Source organism: Carcharhinus amblyrhynchos, chromosome 8 (assembly GCF_965287045.1).
Source record: "Carcharhinus amblyrhynchos chromosome 8, sCarAmb.v2.hapA, whole genome shotgun sequence".
NCBI lineage: Eukaryota > Metazoa > Chordata > Chondrichthyes > Carcharhiniformes > Carcharhinidae > Carcharhinus > Carcharhinus amblyrhynchos.
The window spans coordinates 10,786,955-10,806,654 of record NC_137331.1 but is presented as its reverse complement, the minus strand read 5'-3'; the positions used below and the strand labels follow the sequence as shown (position 1 = coordinate 10,806,654).

Here is a 19,700-nt window from a genome sequence, read left to right as displayed (position 1 = left end):
GGTGAAAAATAAACCCTCAAAGCAGCGACGGTTAAGGGGAAGACTTAATAAAGGCATCTAAAATGCTGCAGGAGTTTTGATGACATCAGTCAGAACAAAGTATTTCTAGTGGCTGAAGGATTGGTCGCAAGAGGGGCACTCATAAGGATAATTGACAAAAAATCTAGAGGACATGTTCATTTTAGGCAGGGAATCATGACTTGGAAGACGCTGCCTGAAAGAGCAGTGGAAGCAGGTTCAATATGAACTCTCAAAAGATGGGAATTGGATAAATACTTGAACGGGGGGGGGGGGGGGGGGGATGAATTGCAAGGATCAGGGGAAAGAGTGTTGGGAATGGGGCTGATTTGTTTGTTTCATCAGGCACACAATTTTTTTTCTCTTTTTTGGAAAAAAAATAGGCAAATGTTGGAAGGCTTATTTGAACCATTTCATGCATGCCCTGTCTGGCCAACAGATCCTGGAGTGTGAGACCTGGGAGATGTTGACTTAGGGCAGCAGAGTTACTCACTGGACTAATTGGTTAAGCTCCTTCCAAGAATTAGTATTGTATAATGAGAAGAATGGCCTCCATTTACACTCTTGAGACCTGATTGTCCATTGTCGGTGAAGTGCTCTGGGTCCCACTTGAGACACTTCCATAGTGGTAGTGTTGCTGGATTAGTGGTTCAGAGGCCGCCAGCCTGATGCAGTGGAGGGGGGGGGCATACGGATTTGGGTCCCACCATGGCAGCTGGTGGAATTTGGATTCCATTAATAAAATCTGGAATTATAAAGCTTGTCTCAGTATTGGTGATTGTGACAACTGTCAACAATTGTTGTTGAGGATCCATCTGGGTTCACTGATGTCCCGTTTAGGGAAGGAAGGATGGCACAGTGGTTAGCAGTGTTGCCTCACCGTGCCAGGGATCTGGATTCGATTCTGGCTTTGGGTGACGGTTTGTGTGGAATTTGCAGATACACCTTGTTGTCTGCATGGGTTTCCTGCGGGTGCTCTAGTTTCTTCCACAGTCCAAAGGTGTGCAGGTTAGGTGGATTGGCCCTGGTAAATGTATGGAATAACTGGGATAGGGCAGGGGAGAGGACCTTGTAAGATACTTTGTCAGAGAGTCAGTGCAGACTCAATGGGCCAAATGGCCTCATTCTGTGCTGTAGGGAACCTCTGGAAAGTTCAAATTGATCTACTACTATGACATGGCAACTGTAACTTGTAATTCTTAGAGGCTGGTTTTTACTTTATTTAAAGAAGCTTCTTTAAATACAGTAAACATTTCAACCCAAACTTTTCGGTGACTTATTTGTCGTTAACTTAAGATGTAAATCACCAAATTTTCCCCAATTATGTTTGCAACCAGATTTACACTTCCATCCACTAAAACCATTGCTCCCAGTAATGTGTATGAACTTAAAGGATGCCTCAATTTTCTGATATTCCTCAATTGCAAGTCCAAAGAATATTAAGTTTAAGTCCGTTCAAAAGTAAAAGTATGACTGAAACCTATTTCAGAATAATGCACTTGTTTGCATACAAACAGGTACACTTGTGTTAAATAGTTCGACATCACCCTTCCATATATTCTCCCTCACTTTTACTGCAGTACACTCAGGGAAAGTTAGAGAATCCTACATCAATGTTGACTACATCCTTTATTACAACTTAGACAAGTCTGTACCATCTCCAAGTTGTCTTGTGTTTCAGGAGGTTCTGGTTCAGGATCCTGGCCCTCCTGCTCCTTATATCAATTGTGCTTATACTGAACAGTGTGCACTGTCTTGTAGATGAATGTGATTGGCAGTTACAGCATGCAACATTTCTTTCTTTTCCTTTAAATTTACCTTCAAGTATTTGAATTTTGAGGACCCCATTGTGGCATTGGTTAACTCAACGTTGTGTTTCACATTTTATTTAAACCCTCCTGCCCTTTCTCCTTGGCTTTATATGCTTCCAATTTTCTGTATTTCCTTGCAATGTTTTTTCAAAGCTGATATGGCTAAGGTTGTAATTTCCTTGGCTTTTTAAAATCTAATTACATTTTCACATTTTTAATGCAGCCAGTCAGTTTACCTATTTTTGCCTATGAGAGCTATCAAATTTTGATGCAATCACTAATCTGCCTCATTATTATTTTAGCTTTACAATTTGTAATTCTTTCCAGGGAATGACCGCAGCTTTCTCATTTTAAATGCTTTTTCTTGGGTAGTGGTTGAACAAAGTCTTGTTAGTGTTCTGTGTTTTATGTTCAGCCAAGGGTGTATGCCCAAATAATTATTCAACTTGTGTTAATTCCAGAACACACATTCTGTGAGTACATCCTGAATATTTCAGGTTGAAATTTAGAGAAATTATTCACTCTTAAACATTTATTACATTTCAACTAATAGATAACTGGCACTTTTTTTTAAAGGGCTTTGTTTGCTGGCTACAATATTTTGCTTATTGAACAACTGTATTGATGGTGTGGAGAAGTGGTGTATTTGGACACAACTTATCCAACATTGTGCTTAGAATGTTTCATTTAATCTAATCAAGCTATACTACATTAATGCTCTTTATGTTGCTCAGCTCGCTAACACTTCCGACTTCATACAAAGTGCAGCTCTTAATGGTCCCAAGTTCAAACAGTTGCACAGGGACTTGAGGTATGGCCTGAGGAGCAGTATGTTCACTTTCATCTCAACGTCTGTTGCAAAGATTTGAACTTTTGATAGAAAACTTACCAATTCCTGGATCAGGTGGAGGTGGAGTAGCAAGTGAAATGGAGCTTGGTTCATCAGCCAAAACTGCTACAGGTGTACTACAAAACTGACAGTCCTATCTTCGTTGCTGCAGTGTAGGTATGGAAATTGGACTGTTTAGTTGTTCTGTTGTCATCATATGAAAAGACTCTATCCCTGATGTCTATGGTCAACTGGTGGATCTGCCACTGACTGCAATCTAAGTTGCCCACTTAGCATGAAACGCTGGAGCCTTTGCACCTTCTGATGCTAGACCAGCAGAAAGTATTGATGAACAGATTTCGGAGGCCAGGTGTAATTGCAATGCAGCTGTGACCCTTTTTTGACATGAACTGAAAACTTGCCACTTAATATCTCTTCGCAGTTCATTGACTTCAACTGTTTTAAATGGAGTTGTCACCCATGACACTGGACGCTTATGACGATACTTACTGCCCGGACGATGCTTGCTGTCTTCCTCACCCACCCCTAGACAATGCTCAGCTCCCCTAACAATGGTCATCCTTCCCACACTCGTCTCGTCATTCCCTTCCCCCATACCCCAAAAGTAATTGCCAACCCACCCCACCCCATTCTCCCCATCCCCTGATGGTGCTTGGTTCCTTCCCTCCATTCCCCAGTGGTGCTTTCCCCCTCGTTTATTGCCCTTGATATGATGGCAGTGTGATGCCGCCTTGAACCATTGTAGTCCATGTGGTGGTGGTACACCTACAGCAATTTTAAGAAAGTTGTTTCAGGTTTTTGAACCAGCAGCAACCGAAGAATGATGATGTAGTTCCAAGTCAAGATGGCGTGTGACTTGGACAGGAACTTGCAGGTGTTAGTGTTTCCATGCATCAGGTTCCTTTATCCTTCTAGGTGGTAGAGTACAGGGCTTTGGAAGGTGCTGTCAAAAACGCTGCAGTGCATCATGTAGGTGGTGCACGCTGCTGCTATTGTACGTCAGTGCTGGAGGGAGTGAATGTTTAAGGTGGTGGATGGGGTCTGAGTCAAGCAGCCCACTTGTCCTATATGGTGTCAAGCTTCTTCAGTGTTGTTGGAGCTGCACTCATCAAGGTAGGTGGAGAGTATTCCATCAGACTTGTGTCTTCTGGATGGTGGACAGGGCTTGAGGAGTCAAGAGGTGAGTTACTCTCTGCAGAGTTCCCAGCCTCTGACCGGCTTTTATGTGGCTGGTCCAGTTCAATTTCTGGTCAGTAGTAATGTCCAGGATGTTGTTAGTGGCATGTTCAGCAGTGGCAGTGCTACTGAATTTTGAGGAAGGATGCCAAGGCTGAATGTTGTCCAGGTCTTTCTTCATGAGGGCATGGACTGCTTCAGTATTTGAGAAGTTGAGTATGATGCTGAACATGATGCAATCATCAGCAAACACCTGAACTTTTGATGACGGGAAGGTCATTGATGAAACCGCTGAAGATGGTGAGCCTCAAAACTACCCTTAGTAACACGTGTAGTGATGTTCTAGAACTGAGATGATTGACCCCTTGTAACCATCTTCCTTTCTGCTGGATACAACTCCCAACAGTGGAGAGTTTTCATCCTGATTCCCACTATTTTTAGTTTTTCTAAGGTTCCTTGATGCCACAGTTAGTCAAACACTATCATGATGCTAAGGGCAGTCACTTTCTCCTTACCTCTGGAGTTCAGCTCTTTTGTCCACGTTTTAACGAAGACTGGAATGAGATCAGGACTTGAGTGGCCCTGGCAGAATACAAACTGAGCAGGTTATTGCTGAATAAGTGTTGCTTAATAACGCTGTCAACAGCACTTGCCATTAAAAATAAAAGTTTATTTATTAATCCTAAGTAGGCTTAAATTTTACACTGCAATGAAGTTACTGTGAAAATCCCCTCGTTGCCACATTCCGGTGCCTGTTCAGATACACTGAGGGAGAATTTAGCATGGCTAATGGACCTAATCTACGCATATATTTGGATTGTGGGAGGAAACGCATGTAGACACGGGGAATGTGCAAATTCCATACAGACAGTGACCCAAGCCGGGAATCGAACCTGGGTCCCCGGCACTGTAAGGCAGCAGCGCTAACCACTGTGCCGGCCCTGAATTTTCTAATGATCATGGGTAGACTGATGGGGTGGTAATTGGCCAAAATAAATTTGTCCTACATTTTATGGATAGGACATTGCTGGGCAATTTTCCACTTTGCCAGGTAGATGCCAGTGTTGCATCTGGGAACAGCTGGTATCGATCATCCACTCAGCACTTTTGGTTGGAGATTGTTTCAAATGCTTCAGCCTTGTCTGTTGCACTGAAATGCTGTCCTCCCTTATCATTGAGGGTGGGGTTATTTGTGGAACCTCCTCCTACAGTGAGTTGTTTATCTGTTCACCACCATTCACAACTGAATATTGCAGGGTTGCAGAGTTTTGATCTGATCTGTTGGATCACTTAGCTCTGTCCATCACTTGCTGTTTCTGCTGTTTGACATGTAAATAATCTTGTTTTATCGTTTCATGAGATTGGCACCTTATTTTTAGGTATGTATGGTGCAGCTCCTGGGTATACCCTCTTGCACTCTTGATTGAACCAGGGTTGAACCTCCAGCTTGATGCTAACAGTAAAGTGGGGACATGCTGAAGCATGAGGTTAAAGATTGTGGATGTATACAGTTCTCCTGCTGTTGATGGTCCACAGCACTTCATGGATGCCCAGTTTTGAGTTGTTGGTTCTGTTCGAAATCAGTCTATCTCAAAACGCTGCAGATGCTGAAAATCTGAATTAAAACAGAACATGCCGGATAAATTCAGTAGGTCTAGCAGCATCTACAGAGCGAGAAACAGGGTTAACTTTGTCTCCATATAACTTGCTTTCAGAGCTAACAAGGGGGAGAAATGTGATGGATTGTCTAGTTGAAGAGGGAGGTGGAGAGAGTGGAGCAGAATAAAAGGTGAGGGAAAGGCCAGAACGAAGGAGAGACTGATAAAGATGTCATGAACCCAAGTCAAATTGAGTGTTAATGGTAGCATTAAGGACTAAAAAAAACTGATAGTGGCATTAAAGTGAGATAGCAGAATATATTAATTATAGAACAAAGGTTAGCGCTCAGTGAAAGCAAGATTGAAGAATAACTGACAGATTGTCCTGTGGAGGAAGTGAAATTTACACTGGGCCAAATGAAGAATGCAAAATGGGGGTCAAGAAGGACAGCAAAGTTCAGTCTAAAGATGCTGAACTCAGCATTAAGACCAGAAGGCTGGAAAGTACTTAATTGGCAAATGAGGTGCTCCTCTTGTTTGTATTGGGCTTCACTGGAGTATTGCAGCATGCCAAGGATGAACTTGTGGGCTTATGAGCAAGATGCTGAATTGAAATGGCAAGTAACAGGAAGGCTGGGGTCATGCTTTTGGACGGAGCAAAGTTTTTCTGCAAAATGGTCACCCAGTCTGTGTTTAGTCTCTCCAGTGTAGAAGAGATTGCATTGGAGTGGTGAATGCAGTTGATCTAAATGAAGAAGCTGCAAGTGAAATACTGCTTCACCTGAAAAGAATGTTTGAGTTCTGAACAGTGAGGAGAAAAGAGGCAAAAGGGCTGGTGTTGCACTTTGAGCAACTGCATGGGAAGGTGCTGTGGGAAGGGGATGAAGGGTAAGGAGGAATGGACAAGGGTGCCACAGAGGGAGTCCCTGTGGAATGTTGTCTGGGTGGATTGGTGAGGGGAAAATGTGTTTAGTGGTGGCATGCTGGAATTGGTGGAAATAGCAGAGGATGCTCCTTGGAATGTGGAGGCAGGTGGGGTGAAAAATGGGGACAAGAGTGACCCCATCCTCGTTCTGGGAGGGAAGGAGGTGAGGTGAAGGAGATGGGCTGGGCATGGTTAAGTGCCCTGTTAGCCACAGTGGAGGTGTGGGGACCTCAGTTTAAAAAAAAAAGGCAGTCATGTCAGAAGGACTGATTCCAAAGCTGGCACCACCAGATGAATTGAAATGGCAAATAACAGGAAGGTTGGGGTCGTGCTTTTGGATGGAGCAAAGGTTTTCCGCAAAGTGGTCACCCGGTCTGCATTTAGTCTTCCCAGTATAGAGGAGACTACATTGACGTGGCGACAGATGGGGTTGAGGCAGAGAACTGAGAGAATGGGATTGACTCCTTAGAGTAAATGTGGTGTGAGGAGCTGTAGTTGTGGTAGCTGTGGGAATTGGTAAGTTTGTAATGAATAATGGTGCTCAGTCTGTCGCCAGAAATGGAGACAGAGGTTAAGGAAAGGAAATGCCAGAGATGGACTGTGAGAAGTTGAGAAAGGAATGGGAATTAGAAGCAAAATCGATAAATTTTTCAAGGTCCAGGTGAGAGCATGAAGTGGCACCAATATCGTCATTGATGTAGTGGAAAGAGTTATAGGAGAGGCATCATACCCCACAAAAAGACAGATATAACTGGGGCTCATGCGGGTAGCCATAGCCACATAATTTATTTGTAGGAATTGAATCGAGTCAAAGGAGAATTATTGAATGAAAGAACAAGTTCAGCCAGGGAGAGGAGAGCAGTGAAGAACACAGATTGTTCAAGCCTCTGCTAAGGAAGAAGTGGGAGCCCCAAGACCCTTCTGGTGGGGATAGAGGTGTTGAGGGATTGGGCATCCATAGTGAAGAGGAGGGGTTTATATTGGGAAACTGGAAATTGATGTGATGCAGGGCATCAGAGGAATTGTGAATGTAGGTGGGAAGGGACAGGACAAGGTGAGAGAGAATGATGTCAGTGTAGCAAGAAATGAGTTCAGTGGGGCAAGAACAGGCTGATACAATGGTCAATCAGGTCTATGATTAGAAGCTTGAGGGGGAACATCTCAAGAGATGAGATGAGATCAGTGACCATCCTGGAAACAAAAGCTTATATTTGGTGTTGGGGTCATGGTCTAGGGAGAGGTAGGAGGAAATGTCTGAGAGTTGCTACTCAGCCTCTGTCAAGTAAAGTCAGTCCGCCAGATAACAACAGCATCACCCTTGTCAGCTTTGTTCGATAACAAAGTTAGGGTTGGACTTGAGTGCAGCAAGTTCAAGAGGAGACAAGTTGCAATGACAAGAGGAGCAGGGAAATTGAGACAGCTGATGATGTGTCAACACTTCGTAATGGAAGGGTCAAGAGCAGGTAGGAGACCAGGGAGAAGGGCCCAGGTCGAGGGAGAGGACTGAACGTGGATAAAAGGATCTGTTGAATGTGGGGAGAACTGAATACCTTTGGCTTGAGGCCTTGGCCCAACCTGCTTATTGATTCCCTCACCACCGAGTCTTGCAGCTGTGTCCTTTAGAGTTCATCCAACTCGGTCAGTAGTGGTGCTACTGAGCTATTCTTGGTGATGAACATTGAGGTCCTCCATGCTGCATTCATTCAGTGCCCTTGCCACCCTCAGTGCTTCCTCCAAGTAGTGTGCAACATGGAGTACTGATTCACCAGCTGTGGCCGATGATGTTGGTAGCAACCATGACCTGATGACATGAGGCTTTATGGGCTCCACTGTGGTGCTACCACTGGTGGTTCTATTCTGTCATTTGGACAGGACATAACAGGGATGATGACCTCTAACAGGGTCATGTCTGGGACATTGTAGGTATGATTCCATATATATTACTATATCAGGTTTTTCTTGACTAACCTGGGATAGCTCTGCCAATATTGGCACAAGCACCCAGATGTTAGTGAAAAAAAAGGTTGTCAGGGCTATGTGGGCAATTGTTATTCCAGTGCCTAGGTTGATGTGCATAGTCCATTCAATATAATTTAACTTTTTTTGTTTATATCCAATTTAATCCAATCAAAGTCCAATTCAGTCTCAACAAGTGAGACTTTCCAGATCCAAGCTGACAAGACAGGCTCACCACTTCCTGTCTTGGGCTTGATCTACATGATCCAAGCTGATTGGAGCAGGCATTGCACCTCCTTCAAAGTTTGATCTCATTTGCAACTTGGCCAAATGGCCTCGATGCTGCTTTAAAAAAACCTGGTATAATTATTCCTTTTGGACTTTGTAGCAGTTTGATACCACTTCATAACATGCTGTGACACTTGAGAGGGCATTTAAGAGTCAACCAAAATTCTGTGGGCCTGGAGTCGCATGTAAGCCAAACCAGATAAAGACAGAACTCTTCCTTCGCTAAAGGAGGCATTAGTGAACAAGATGAGTTTTTATGACAATCAGCAATGATTTCATGGTCACATTAAACCAGCTTTTAGTTCCAAATATATTCATTGAATTTAAATTCCACCAGATGCCAAGGTGAGGTTTGATTCTGTGTCCCCCTAGCATTAGCTTGGGCCGCTGGATCATTCATCCAGTGACATTATCACTATGCCAATGTTTCCCGGCATTTCATTTATTTTGTGAAAGAATATTTTTCTACTAAATTCATCACCTTTCATTTTACTGTAACTTGGAGATCAGGAACTCGGAATCTTGGAATAACTTGTAGTTCTAGTTCTAGCCACTGCCATTACTGGCCCTGCCAGGATTATGGAACTGCTGGCCAATCAATGTGTGCCAGCTCTCTTTAGGCAGGACCTCTATCTAAGTGAGAGATCTTCAGCCAGTTAATCCTCCTTGGAGCATTAGTTGGCTGTGGAGCTACTGTGATCAGTGGGGATGCATTCTCCGCCAACACCAGGTGGCCAGGCAAGAAACCCCACCATCTGAAAAATCCTTCCCTTCATATTGCGTGATGAGTATACAGTCCTGAAGAGCTGATTTAACCGGTAAATTATACCCAGTTACGAAAGGAAATTGCTACACCTTTTTAAGTACCTTTACATTAGTCTGAGCGGAATTTATATTAGATGAGCATTAAATATTACCTGTCTTTTATGGACTAAATTTCTGTGACCTGACAATTTGTGTCTTTTGGAACATGTGCTAATTCCAAATGAAGATTAAAATAATAGTTGTTGAAAGCAATTTGAATTGTTCCATTGTCAGGGAAATTTTTCTGCCACATTCACTACCCACATCTTATGCCAATTTGAAAAAGATTATTTTTGACAACTAGAAGGGCAGCAAGGTGGCACAATGCCTTACAGTAGCAGGTGTGGAGATGTCAGCATTGGACTGCAGTAAACGCTAAGAAGCCTCTCAACACCAGGTTAAAGTTCAACTGGTTTACTTGGTAGCAAAACCACTGGCTTTCGGAGCACTGCTCCTTCATCAAGTGAGTGGGATTTCAATCACAAACAGAGCATATAAAGACACAAACTCAATTTACAATATAATGGTTGGAATGTGAGTCTTTACAGGTAATCAGGTCTTAAAGGTGAGTGGAGAGAGCATTAAGCACAGGTTAAAGAGATGTGTATTGTCTTCTGCCAGGGCAGTTAGTGAGATTTTGCGAGCCCAGACAAGTCGTGGGGATTACAGATCATGTGACATGAATCCAAGATCCCGGTTGAGGCCGTCCTCGTGTGGAACTTGGCTACCAATCTCTGCTCAGCGACTGTGCGTTATCGTGTGTCATGAAGGCGGCCTTGGAGAACGCTTACCTGAAGATCAGAGACCAAATGCCCGTAGCTGCTGAGGTGTTCTCCAACAGAAGAGAATGCTCTTGCCTGGTGATTGTCAAGCGGTGTTCATTCATCCATTGTCATAGCATCTGTATCGTCTCCCCAATGTATCGTGCTTCGGGGGCATCCTTTCCTATCAGGTAGACAACGTTGGCCGAGTTGTAAGTGTATGCACCATGTAACTGGTGGATGGTGTTCTCACATGAGATGATGGCGTCTGTGTTGATGAGCCAGCATGTCTTGCAGAGATTGCTGTGGCAGGGTTGTGTGGTCACTGTTCTCCTGAAGGCTGGGTAGTTTGCTATGGACAATGGTCTGTTTGAGGTTGTGCAGTTGTTTGAAGGCAAGATGTGAGGGTGGCCTTGGCGAGATGTTCATCTTCATCAATGACATGTTGAAGGCTCTGGAGAAGAGGTCATAGCTTCTCCACTCCAGGAAGTATTGGATGACGAAGGATACTCTGTCCATTGTGTCCTGTGTTTGTCTTCTGAAGAGGTCAGTGCAGTTTTTCGCTGTGGCGCATTGAACTGTCGATCGATGAGTTGAGTGCTATATCCTGTTCTTATGAGGGCATCTTTCAGCGTCTGGAGGTCTCTATTGGAGTCCTCCTCATCTGAGCAGTTCCTGTCTATACGGAGGGCTTGTCCCGAGGAGGTGGCTTTTTTAACGTGTTTAGGTGGAAGGTAGAGAATTGGAGCATCGTGAAGTTATCTGTGGGCTTGCAGTACAGTGAAATGCTGAGGTGACTCTCCATAATGGAGGTACGTGTGTCCAAGAGTGCAACCGATTCCGGAGAGTAGTCTATGGTAAGTCTGTTGGTGGGATGGAACTTGTTGATGTCATCATATAGTTGTTTCACTGATTGTTCACCATGAGTCCACAAGAAAAAATGTCATCAGTGTATCTAGTATATCGCATCGGCTGAAGTTCCTGTGCAGCAAAGAGTTCTTGTTCGAACCTGTGTATGAAGATATTGGCATATTGAGGTGCGAATTTGGTCCCCATGGATGTTCCACGTGTCTGGATGAAGAACTGGTTGTCAAAGGTAAAGACATTGTGGTCCAGGATGAAGTGGATGAGCTGTAAAATTGCATCTGGAGATTGGCAGTTGTTGGCATTGAGTACTGAGGCATTGCAGCAATTCCATCGTCCTGTAGAGTTCTGAGACATCCATTGTGACAACGAGGGCTCCTGGTTCAACTGCTACATGTGCGTTGAGTTTCTGTAGGAAGTCCATAGTGTCATGACAAAAGCTGGGGGTTCTTTGTACAGTGGGTTTGAGGATGATCTCGACGTAGCCAGAGAGGTTCTCGCACAGGGTCCCATTGCTCGATACGGTGGGACAGCCGGGTGTTTGCCTAATGTATCTTGGGGAGGCAGTAGAGATCCCCAACGCGGGGAGTACATGAGATAAGAGGACAGAGGGTGCTCTGAAGGTCCAGATCAAATATCTTGATCAGTCTGTTGAGTTACTGGCTGTGTTCTTTGGTCAGATCTGTGGGTAACTGTCTCTAGTGTTCCTCGTTCAGTTGTCGGTACGCTTACTTGCAGTTATCTGTTCTGTTCAGTATGATGATGGCTCCTCCTTTGCTGGTTTGATGACAGTGTTGTGGTCGGTCTTGAGAGCGCAGATGGCATTGCATTGTTCTTAGGTGATATTTGGGGCTGTCTTGTGAGTGTGGCTGATGAATCTGGCCAGTACTTCCCCGGAGTGGAGAGGTTACGACATCATCTTCGAAGCCCTCAACATGTCATTGATGAAGATGAACATCTCGCCAAGGCCATCGCCACACCCCCATTTCTTGCCTTCAAATAACCATCCAACCTCAAATGGATCATTGTTCGCAGTAAACTACCCAGCCTTCAGGACAACAGTGACCATGACACCACACAAACCTGCCACAGCAACCTCTGCAAGATGTGCCGGATCATTGGCACGGATGCCATCATCTCGCGTGAGAACACCATCCACCAGGTACATGGTACATACACTTGCAACTCAGCCAACATTGTCTACCTGATACGCTGCAGGAAAGGACGTCCCGAGGCATGGTACATTGGGGAGACCATGCAGACCTTACGACAATGGATGAATGAACACTGCTGGACAATCACCAGGCAAGAGTGTTCTCTTCCTGTTGGCGAACACTTCAGCGGTCACGAGCATTTGGCCTTTGATCTTCGGGTAAGCGTTCTCCAATGTTACCTTCACGACACACAGTGCAGAGTCGCTGAGCAGAGACAGATAGCCAAGTTTCGCACACATGAGGATGACCTCAATCGGGATCTTGGGTTCATGTCACACTATCTGTAATCCTCACGACTTGCCTGGGCTTGCAAAATCTCATTAACTGTCCTGGCTGGAGACAATACACATCTCTCTAACCTGTGCTTAACCCTCTCTCCACTCATGTTGTCTGTGCCCTTAAGACTTCTTTACCTGTAAAGACTCACATTCCAGCCATTATTTTGTAAATTGAGTTTGTGTCTTTAAATGCCCTGTTTGTGAGCTGAAAATCCCACTTACCTGATGAAGGAGCAGCGCTCCGAAAGCTCGTGGCTTTTCCTACCAAATTAACTGTTGGACTGGTGTTGTGCGACTTCTTACAGTAGCAGAGACACGGGTTCAAATCCAGCCTTGGGTGACTGTATGGAGTTTGCACATTTTTCCCACCTCTGTGTGAGTTTCATCTGAGTGCTCTGGCTTCCTGCTACAGTCCCAAGATGTGTAGGTCAGAAGAAAATTTGTGGGTTTATGGTGATTGAGCAGGGGAGAGGGCCTGGTTAAATTACTCTGTCCTCGGGTTGGTGCAGACTGGATCAGCCAAATGGCCTCTTCTGCACTGTGGGGATTCTACGATTCCATGACAAAGCTTGTTACTTGACTCGCTTTTATCAACCATTTTTGTCTACACCTTGCAGCAAGAATTTCATCCTAGTTGGAAGCATTTCCTTGATATTTTTCAGTATGATGTGTTACAATAATGAAAATAATGAAAGAAGATAGCAATAGTAAGAAGACAGATTGTTACTTGAATAGGTGTAAATTGAGAGGGGTGGATACTCAGCGAGACCTTTGGTGTTCTCATGCATCAGTTGCTGAAAGTAAGTGCACAGATGCAGAAGGCAATAAAGAAGGCAAATGGTATGTTGGCTTACGTAGTGAGAGGATTTGAGTATAGGCATAGAGATGTTTTACTGCAATTGTATAGGGCATTAGTGAAGTCACACCTGGAATATTGTGTGTAGTTTTTGTGTTCTTATCTGAGGAAGAATGTCCTGGCTATAGAGGGAACACAGTGAAGGTTTACCAGGCTGATTCCTAGCATGTCATATGAGGAGAAACTTAGTCAGTTAGGATTGTATTCATTGGAGCTTCAAAGAGTGAGAAGTGGATCGCATAGAAACATATAAAATTCTAACAGGATTAGATGGGGTAGATTCAATAAGAATATTCCCAATGGTGGGGGAGCCCAGAACTAGGGGTCATAGTTTGTGGATAAGGGGTAAATCTTTTCGAACTGAGGTGAGGTGAAATTTCTTCACCCAGAGTGTGGTGAAAGTCGTTGAGGCCAAAACATTGTGTGATTTCAAGAAGAAATTAGTGATAGCTCTTGGGCTTAAAGATATAATGGGATCTGGAGAAGAAGTTCTGTGGGGGGAGAGGGGGGATGCAATCAGGATATTGAATTTGATGATCATCCATGATCAAAATAAATGACAGTGCAGGCTAAATGGGCTGAATGGCCTACTCCTACTCCTACTTCTAGTTTCTATGTTTAAGATAAATTGTCTGCTGGGTAGGAATGTCTTAATTTTTCTGATGGAAGCATCACTGCAATTTGCATCTCTTCCAGTAAGTCCTTGCTTGTTCAGTTATGGGTACTTCGGCTGCTGGTTGTATTCAGATTTATAGTTCAAACTTTTTGCATGCAACCTCCTCCAGATGAAAAGTATTACATTAGATATATGGCACTGAAACAGATTCTCAGCTTATTTTGTTGCAAATGCATGCTTTTACCTAACCATTAATTGTTCCATTTTGTCTTTATTCATCCATGGAGTCTCTCCGAGTGTTTCGTTTGTTGTTGTATTCATCCTATCCTCTTGATGAACACTGTTTTAGCTGCTTCCTGTTGTTGTGTGACGTTGTTGTTAAAGAATCTCTACCGTGCAGAAGGAGGCCATTTGGCCTATCAACCTGAATCAACTCTCTAACAACAATCCCACAGAGACCCTATCCTGTAACCCTACATATTTACTCAACTAACCCCCTTACCTACGCATCCTGAGACAAAGGGGCAATTTACCATGGCCAATCAACCTAACCCACGCATCTTTTATTTTTCCAAGTTCTATTCTCAGATTCTCAACATCAGCTTTGTCCAATTTATTGACCTGATTTTCATCACGCAAGTATTCTTCTCTATAACCATATTGAAGCAAATTATATTATTTTCACAACTTCCACGATGTTCCTCTTTTTTTATCTCTGCTCTGGTTCATTCCATTCACCGGACAGTGAATCTTTGTTGAGTTTCTTAGATGTTGGATTATAAAGGAATCCTTTACATATTTCAGGAACATCTTATCCCCTTCACCTTTTTTGTCTAACTTAAATCAGAGTATTTGAAATACCCCTTGATTATTTTGTTATTTAAATTTCCTGATGTGGCTATGTATTTCTTTGCCTTGCACTGTTAGGTGACCTGCAGACGATACCTATTGGTGTGATTGATCCTTTGTTATCTCTTTCCCAATACCTGGTTTCTGCTTTTCTCTTGCTGAGACCCTGTGTCTCTCATATTTTAATGCCATTATTTTATCTCTAATAAGTACAGCTTTTCATTGTGTGTTGCTAAATTTAGTTTCCAATCCTAATCTTCCTGTAACCTAATCTCAGTCATTCTTACTTTGTCTCATTCCTCCCAACACATGACTGCCTCCAGCTTCTGTTTTATAAGACAATATGTGCTTTGTTTGGATGTTTTAACTCATTTTTAGTAGGATTTCCTGTTATTTTATGTTTAACCATCTTTTTAGACACTTGTTCTATAACTGCATTTACTCATTTGTCATTATGCTCTCCTTTACCACATTCATTCCTGTGCTCCCCTTCTATTAGTTTTACATTTAGGCTGCCTAAGTTTATGTTGCATTGGAAGAGATTGCACCCCATCATATCAGCTGTCCAAAAAAATCCCTTTGTAACAAGAATAATGTTCTCTTTCCTTACCAGTATGCGGAAAGTTCTCATTTTTTAAGAATGGACTCATCTAATCAACTTTAAAAATCTTGCTGCTTTGCACTCTTTTGATCTCCCCCCTCAAAAAAATCAGTGCATGAGTTTCAACCACATTCTGATTAAGACTCTCTAACAGAATTGAAAAATGATTTATAATCACATTATCAAATTTAGTTAGGTATTTACAGAGAATGAGTGAAAATGAAAAGTTCATCTTTTTAAAAGAAAAAGTGGGTAATAGTTGGGCATGTAATGTGACTGCACTAGCACTTTGCCAGATCTGTTTGACAGAGCTGGGATTCAAGTTTCTTCAGACTCTCTATCTGGACATTTTTCGTCAACTGAGTTTATGTAAGTAAAGTTGAGATATTGAATTACATGGCAATAGCATATATTGGCTTTGCAGTGTTCTGCGTTACTGAATGTTGGGTCATTGTCTCAGTATTAATCATGTGGTTCAGGGGCATGTATTGGTGGTTTGCTTAGAAAGGATGGTGAAAAATTGGGGACCATTAAGGTAAAGGATTTGGAATTCTTTTAACCTTGAGGAACTCCTAAAATTCCTGAAGTTTTATGCTACAAACTTATTGCAATGGTTTACGCATTCTAAGACAAACCATGCAATGCTATTATGGCTGTTTTTTTTACAATCCATTTTAATGGCTTATGGTGTGCATTGCTTTATATCTTGCACTGCTCTTATATTTTCTGTTCGATTTACTTTTCTTTCCACAGCATTCATAATTTGTGTATCTTTTAAGCTGTAGTACATGCTCTCCCAGTTAGTGAATAACGGAAATTATTTTAAGCACAACCCAAGAATTTGGATTGCCATTGACACAAATTGTATCGGTCCTCTGCTATTTTTGTTATTCTACTAGTAATCATAACTTAAGAAATTTGTGCCGTTATTCCATGAGATGTGGGTCTTTTCAAATTTAGAAAATAAATCCATAAAGTCAGCAGTGTGATCTTATTGCTACCTTACTATTAAAATGCGTACTAGCTATAAGCACATGGTTCAAATTTATTCCGATACATTAAAATTAATGATTAAGTGCAAAACTTTTACAATGAGGAAATTTGGAGGATAAAGTTGTTTGTATTTAGTGAAAATGTCACAACTCATCATCTGATGTAACAACTGTTAGAAATGTTTTGTATAATATTAACACACTGACTACAGTGAAGTATTACACAGCCAGATAGAAGACTGCACTTCTGGACAGTCATCCATTAGGCTGTTGTTAAAATTTAGTACATTTGTAGTTTAATGTCATGTGCACTCCACGGATTCAAGTAGTCAAGAATTGGGCATGCAATCCAACATTAAGAATATGTATGCTTCTCAGGTGGCTAACTTTCTATGTTACTCTGCTGCACTTGTGAGCTTTGCTTCTGTCATAATTCTAACAAGATATCGTACCAAATTTAACTTTTGCAAACCAAATTTAGAAAGTTCCCAGATGCTCAGGCTTGATCTATGAGATGTACAGGCAATAAAAATCCTAGGTCCACTCCCTGATTTATACTTAGTTACGTGATCTGGGCCAGGTTGATAGAATGTGATTAACTTCAGCACTAGCAGTGTAAAAATCATAGAAACCCTACAGCACCGACCACCATCCCACCCAGGCCCTACCCCCATATCCCTATATATTTTACCCACTAATCCCTCTAACTTAGGCAGCTCAGGACACTATGGGACAATTTTAGCATGGCCAATCAACCTAACGCGCACATTTTTCGATTGTGGGAGGAAACCAGAGCACCCAGAGAAAACCCACACAGACAAGGAGAATGTGCAAACTCCACACAGACAGTACCCAAGCTGGGAATTGAACCCAGGATCCTGGAGCTGTGAAGCAGCAGTGCTAACTACTGTGCTACCATGCTGCCCAAAAAGAATGGGAAGACCTGCTCCTAGATATTACGCAATGATCTTCACAGAAAATGTGTGCATGGGGACTCTGAGCTGTCTCGTCCTGTCAAATAGCCTACTGTCGAGGCACAAACTTGAATTGTGGCTACTTAGAAGAGATAGTTGTCAGAACCAATGTCTGTCAGACCATATTTAGAGTAGATTTTTTTTTGAAGGAAAGAAAGCAGCTCCTTGCAAGTACTGTAAGCTGACTGGGTACATTTTAAATTTGGTTTTGCACAATGCACAAACACAAAACCCATGCATGTGAAACTACCCTTCAGAAGTAGTCTCAGGTCTGCATGGCTTTCATGATAATGTTAGGACTGTCACGCTCTTGACACTGCTCATCCAAAACCACTTCACCTTGTGGTTATTTAACAACATGAATAAAAGATAAAATTTCAAATTTAAACTGACTTAAATTCAGAAACAATTTTCTGAGCATTGAGTAACATTATAAAGCTTTCTAACTACTGCAGTTGCATGGAAATTTGAGGCTAATAATCTGCAAGAATCTGAAAAGTAATTTTGTACATTATATAGACACAAGAAAATTGTCTAGCTTTTTGCTTGCCTGCACAAATTGGCATCTGGTGAATTTGTTGAAATTATTACTTAAGTCTAAGACTTGCTGCAAGATCATGATCTTTATGTCCACATTTTCAGGTTTTCAGTATGTTTTTGGAAACATTGGTTGACTTCATTCATGTCCATAAGGAAGACCTTCAAGACTGGTTGTTTGTTTTATTGACTCAACTTTTGAAGAAAATGGGTGCAGATTTGCTTGGTTCTGTACAGGCAAAGGTACAGAAAGCACTTGATATTGCAAGGTCAGTATTATGTGGCAAATGTCACAGTTTTACTCTCCATATAATTTGTTTATAATTAAAACTAGTCTTGAAGCAAATATATACGTTTTAGGAGTTTGCCTTTATTTTCTGTTCATCTCTGTAAAGTAAGAAATGGCTTTATACACTTAGTTCCCTACTTTGTGCAGCTTTACATTCACGTTAGAAATTTAGGTGACCAGATTAATGGAAGAAAATTAGGGTCATAATATGAATCCATGCAAGAATTAACTATTCATAGGGCAGTTAGATGCAATGCTAAACACTCTAGAATTATTGGAAGTTAAACAACACAGAAGTTGTGGTTTTGGCCATTAGTTTATTTTAGTATAAATATCGGAGCTTTGCGAGGGCAGGAAATCATAGAACACTACAAAGCAGAAAGAGTCCCTTCGGCCCATCGAGTCTGCACCGAACACAATCCCACCCAGGCCCTACCCCCATATCCCTACATATTATACTCACTAATCCCTCTAATTTACTCATCCCTGGACACTAAGGGTAATGTCTTAGCGTAGCCAATCAACCTAACCTGCACATCTTTGGACTGTGGGAGGAAACCGGAGTACCTGGAAGAAACCCACGGACACGAGGAGAATATGCAAACTCCTGCTGTTGAAAAAGCAGCAAGGCTTCATCCTAGACTTTATAGACCATTTAATCTATTGCTGGTCAGGGGGAAAGTGATAGCATTTTAGGATAATCCAAAATTATTCAGGTGATAGTCCACCAAAACCAAAAGCAGCATTTTTAATGGACTTGAATCAGGCCATGCTTCATACTTCCATTACGATTCTTAGAGTATGTTGCTCAATTTGTTTTCTATTAAATTTAAATTACTTGGATTTTCTGGGGCTATATTTTGATGAGGAAAACCGTTCAGACTTTTTAAAAGAAGATTATGAAATTGATGGACAATTACCTAGTTCTAAATTGGTAAATCAATGGGAATTTTCTGTTTGAGGAGGGGATGACAATCTGTTGGAGCTGCACAGGGAATTATGCAAAGGTATTCAGATGCAGTTTAGGAAGCTTTCAGTGAGGCAGATCCAAATTCCATTGTAAAATCAAATGAGGAAAATTGTTTATTTTGTTTGCATGAACTTTCTTATTTTTGAATTACTTTGAGTTTCTTCCCATCTTGCATTTTGATTCTCTTCTTGATCTTGTGTTGTTCATAATTCGTATTACTAGTCTGTATGTTTGCACTTTTCTACTCTAGTGTGTACTAACTCATCCCAGTGATATCTGCTGCTCTCTAGTGTGCCATGATGGGGCTTTGCAAGCAACTGCAAGTCAAACACTTCCTGGTTACTCCATCTGATGGCCCTCATAAAATGCTTAAAGGGGATAATGTCATTAGGAGTTTGCCACCATTGAATGGGAGTATTTGTATAGGGTGACAATTTGTTCGTTGTCTTTTAACAACAGTAGGATATCTAACA

General features: G+C 42.1%; 1 protein-coding gene across 32 annotated transcripts in view; it reads left to right on the top strand.

Annotated features, from left to right (window-relative positions):
- The window catches only part of clasp2 (cytoplasmic linker associated protein 2), a 358,037-nt gene that overhangs the window by 263,219 nt on the left and 75,118 nt on the right, over nt 1-19,700 (top strand). For all 32 annotated transcript variants that reach the window (XM_080193660.1, XM_080193667.1, XM_080193651.1 and 29 more), the window contains one exon: nt 18,074-18,237. In XM_080193660.1, coding sequence (XP_080049786.1) covers nt 18,074-18,237 — 164 coding nt within the window. The remainder of the gene's footprint in view (nt 1-18,073; nt 18,238-19,700) is intronic.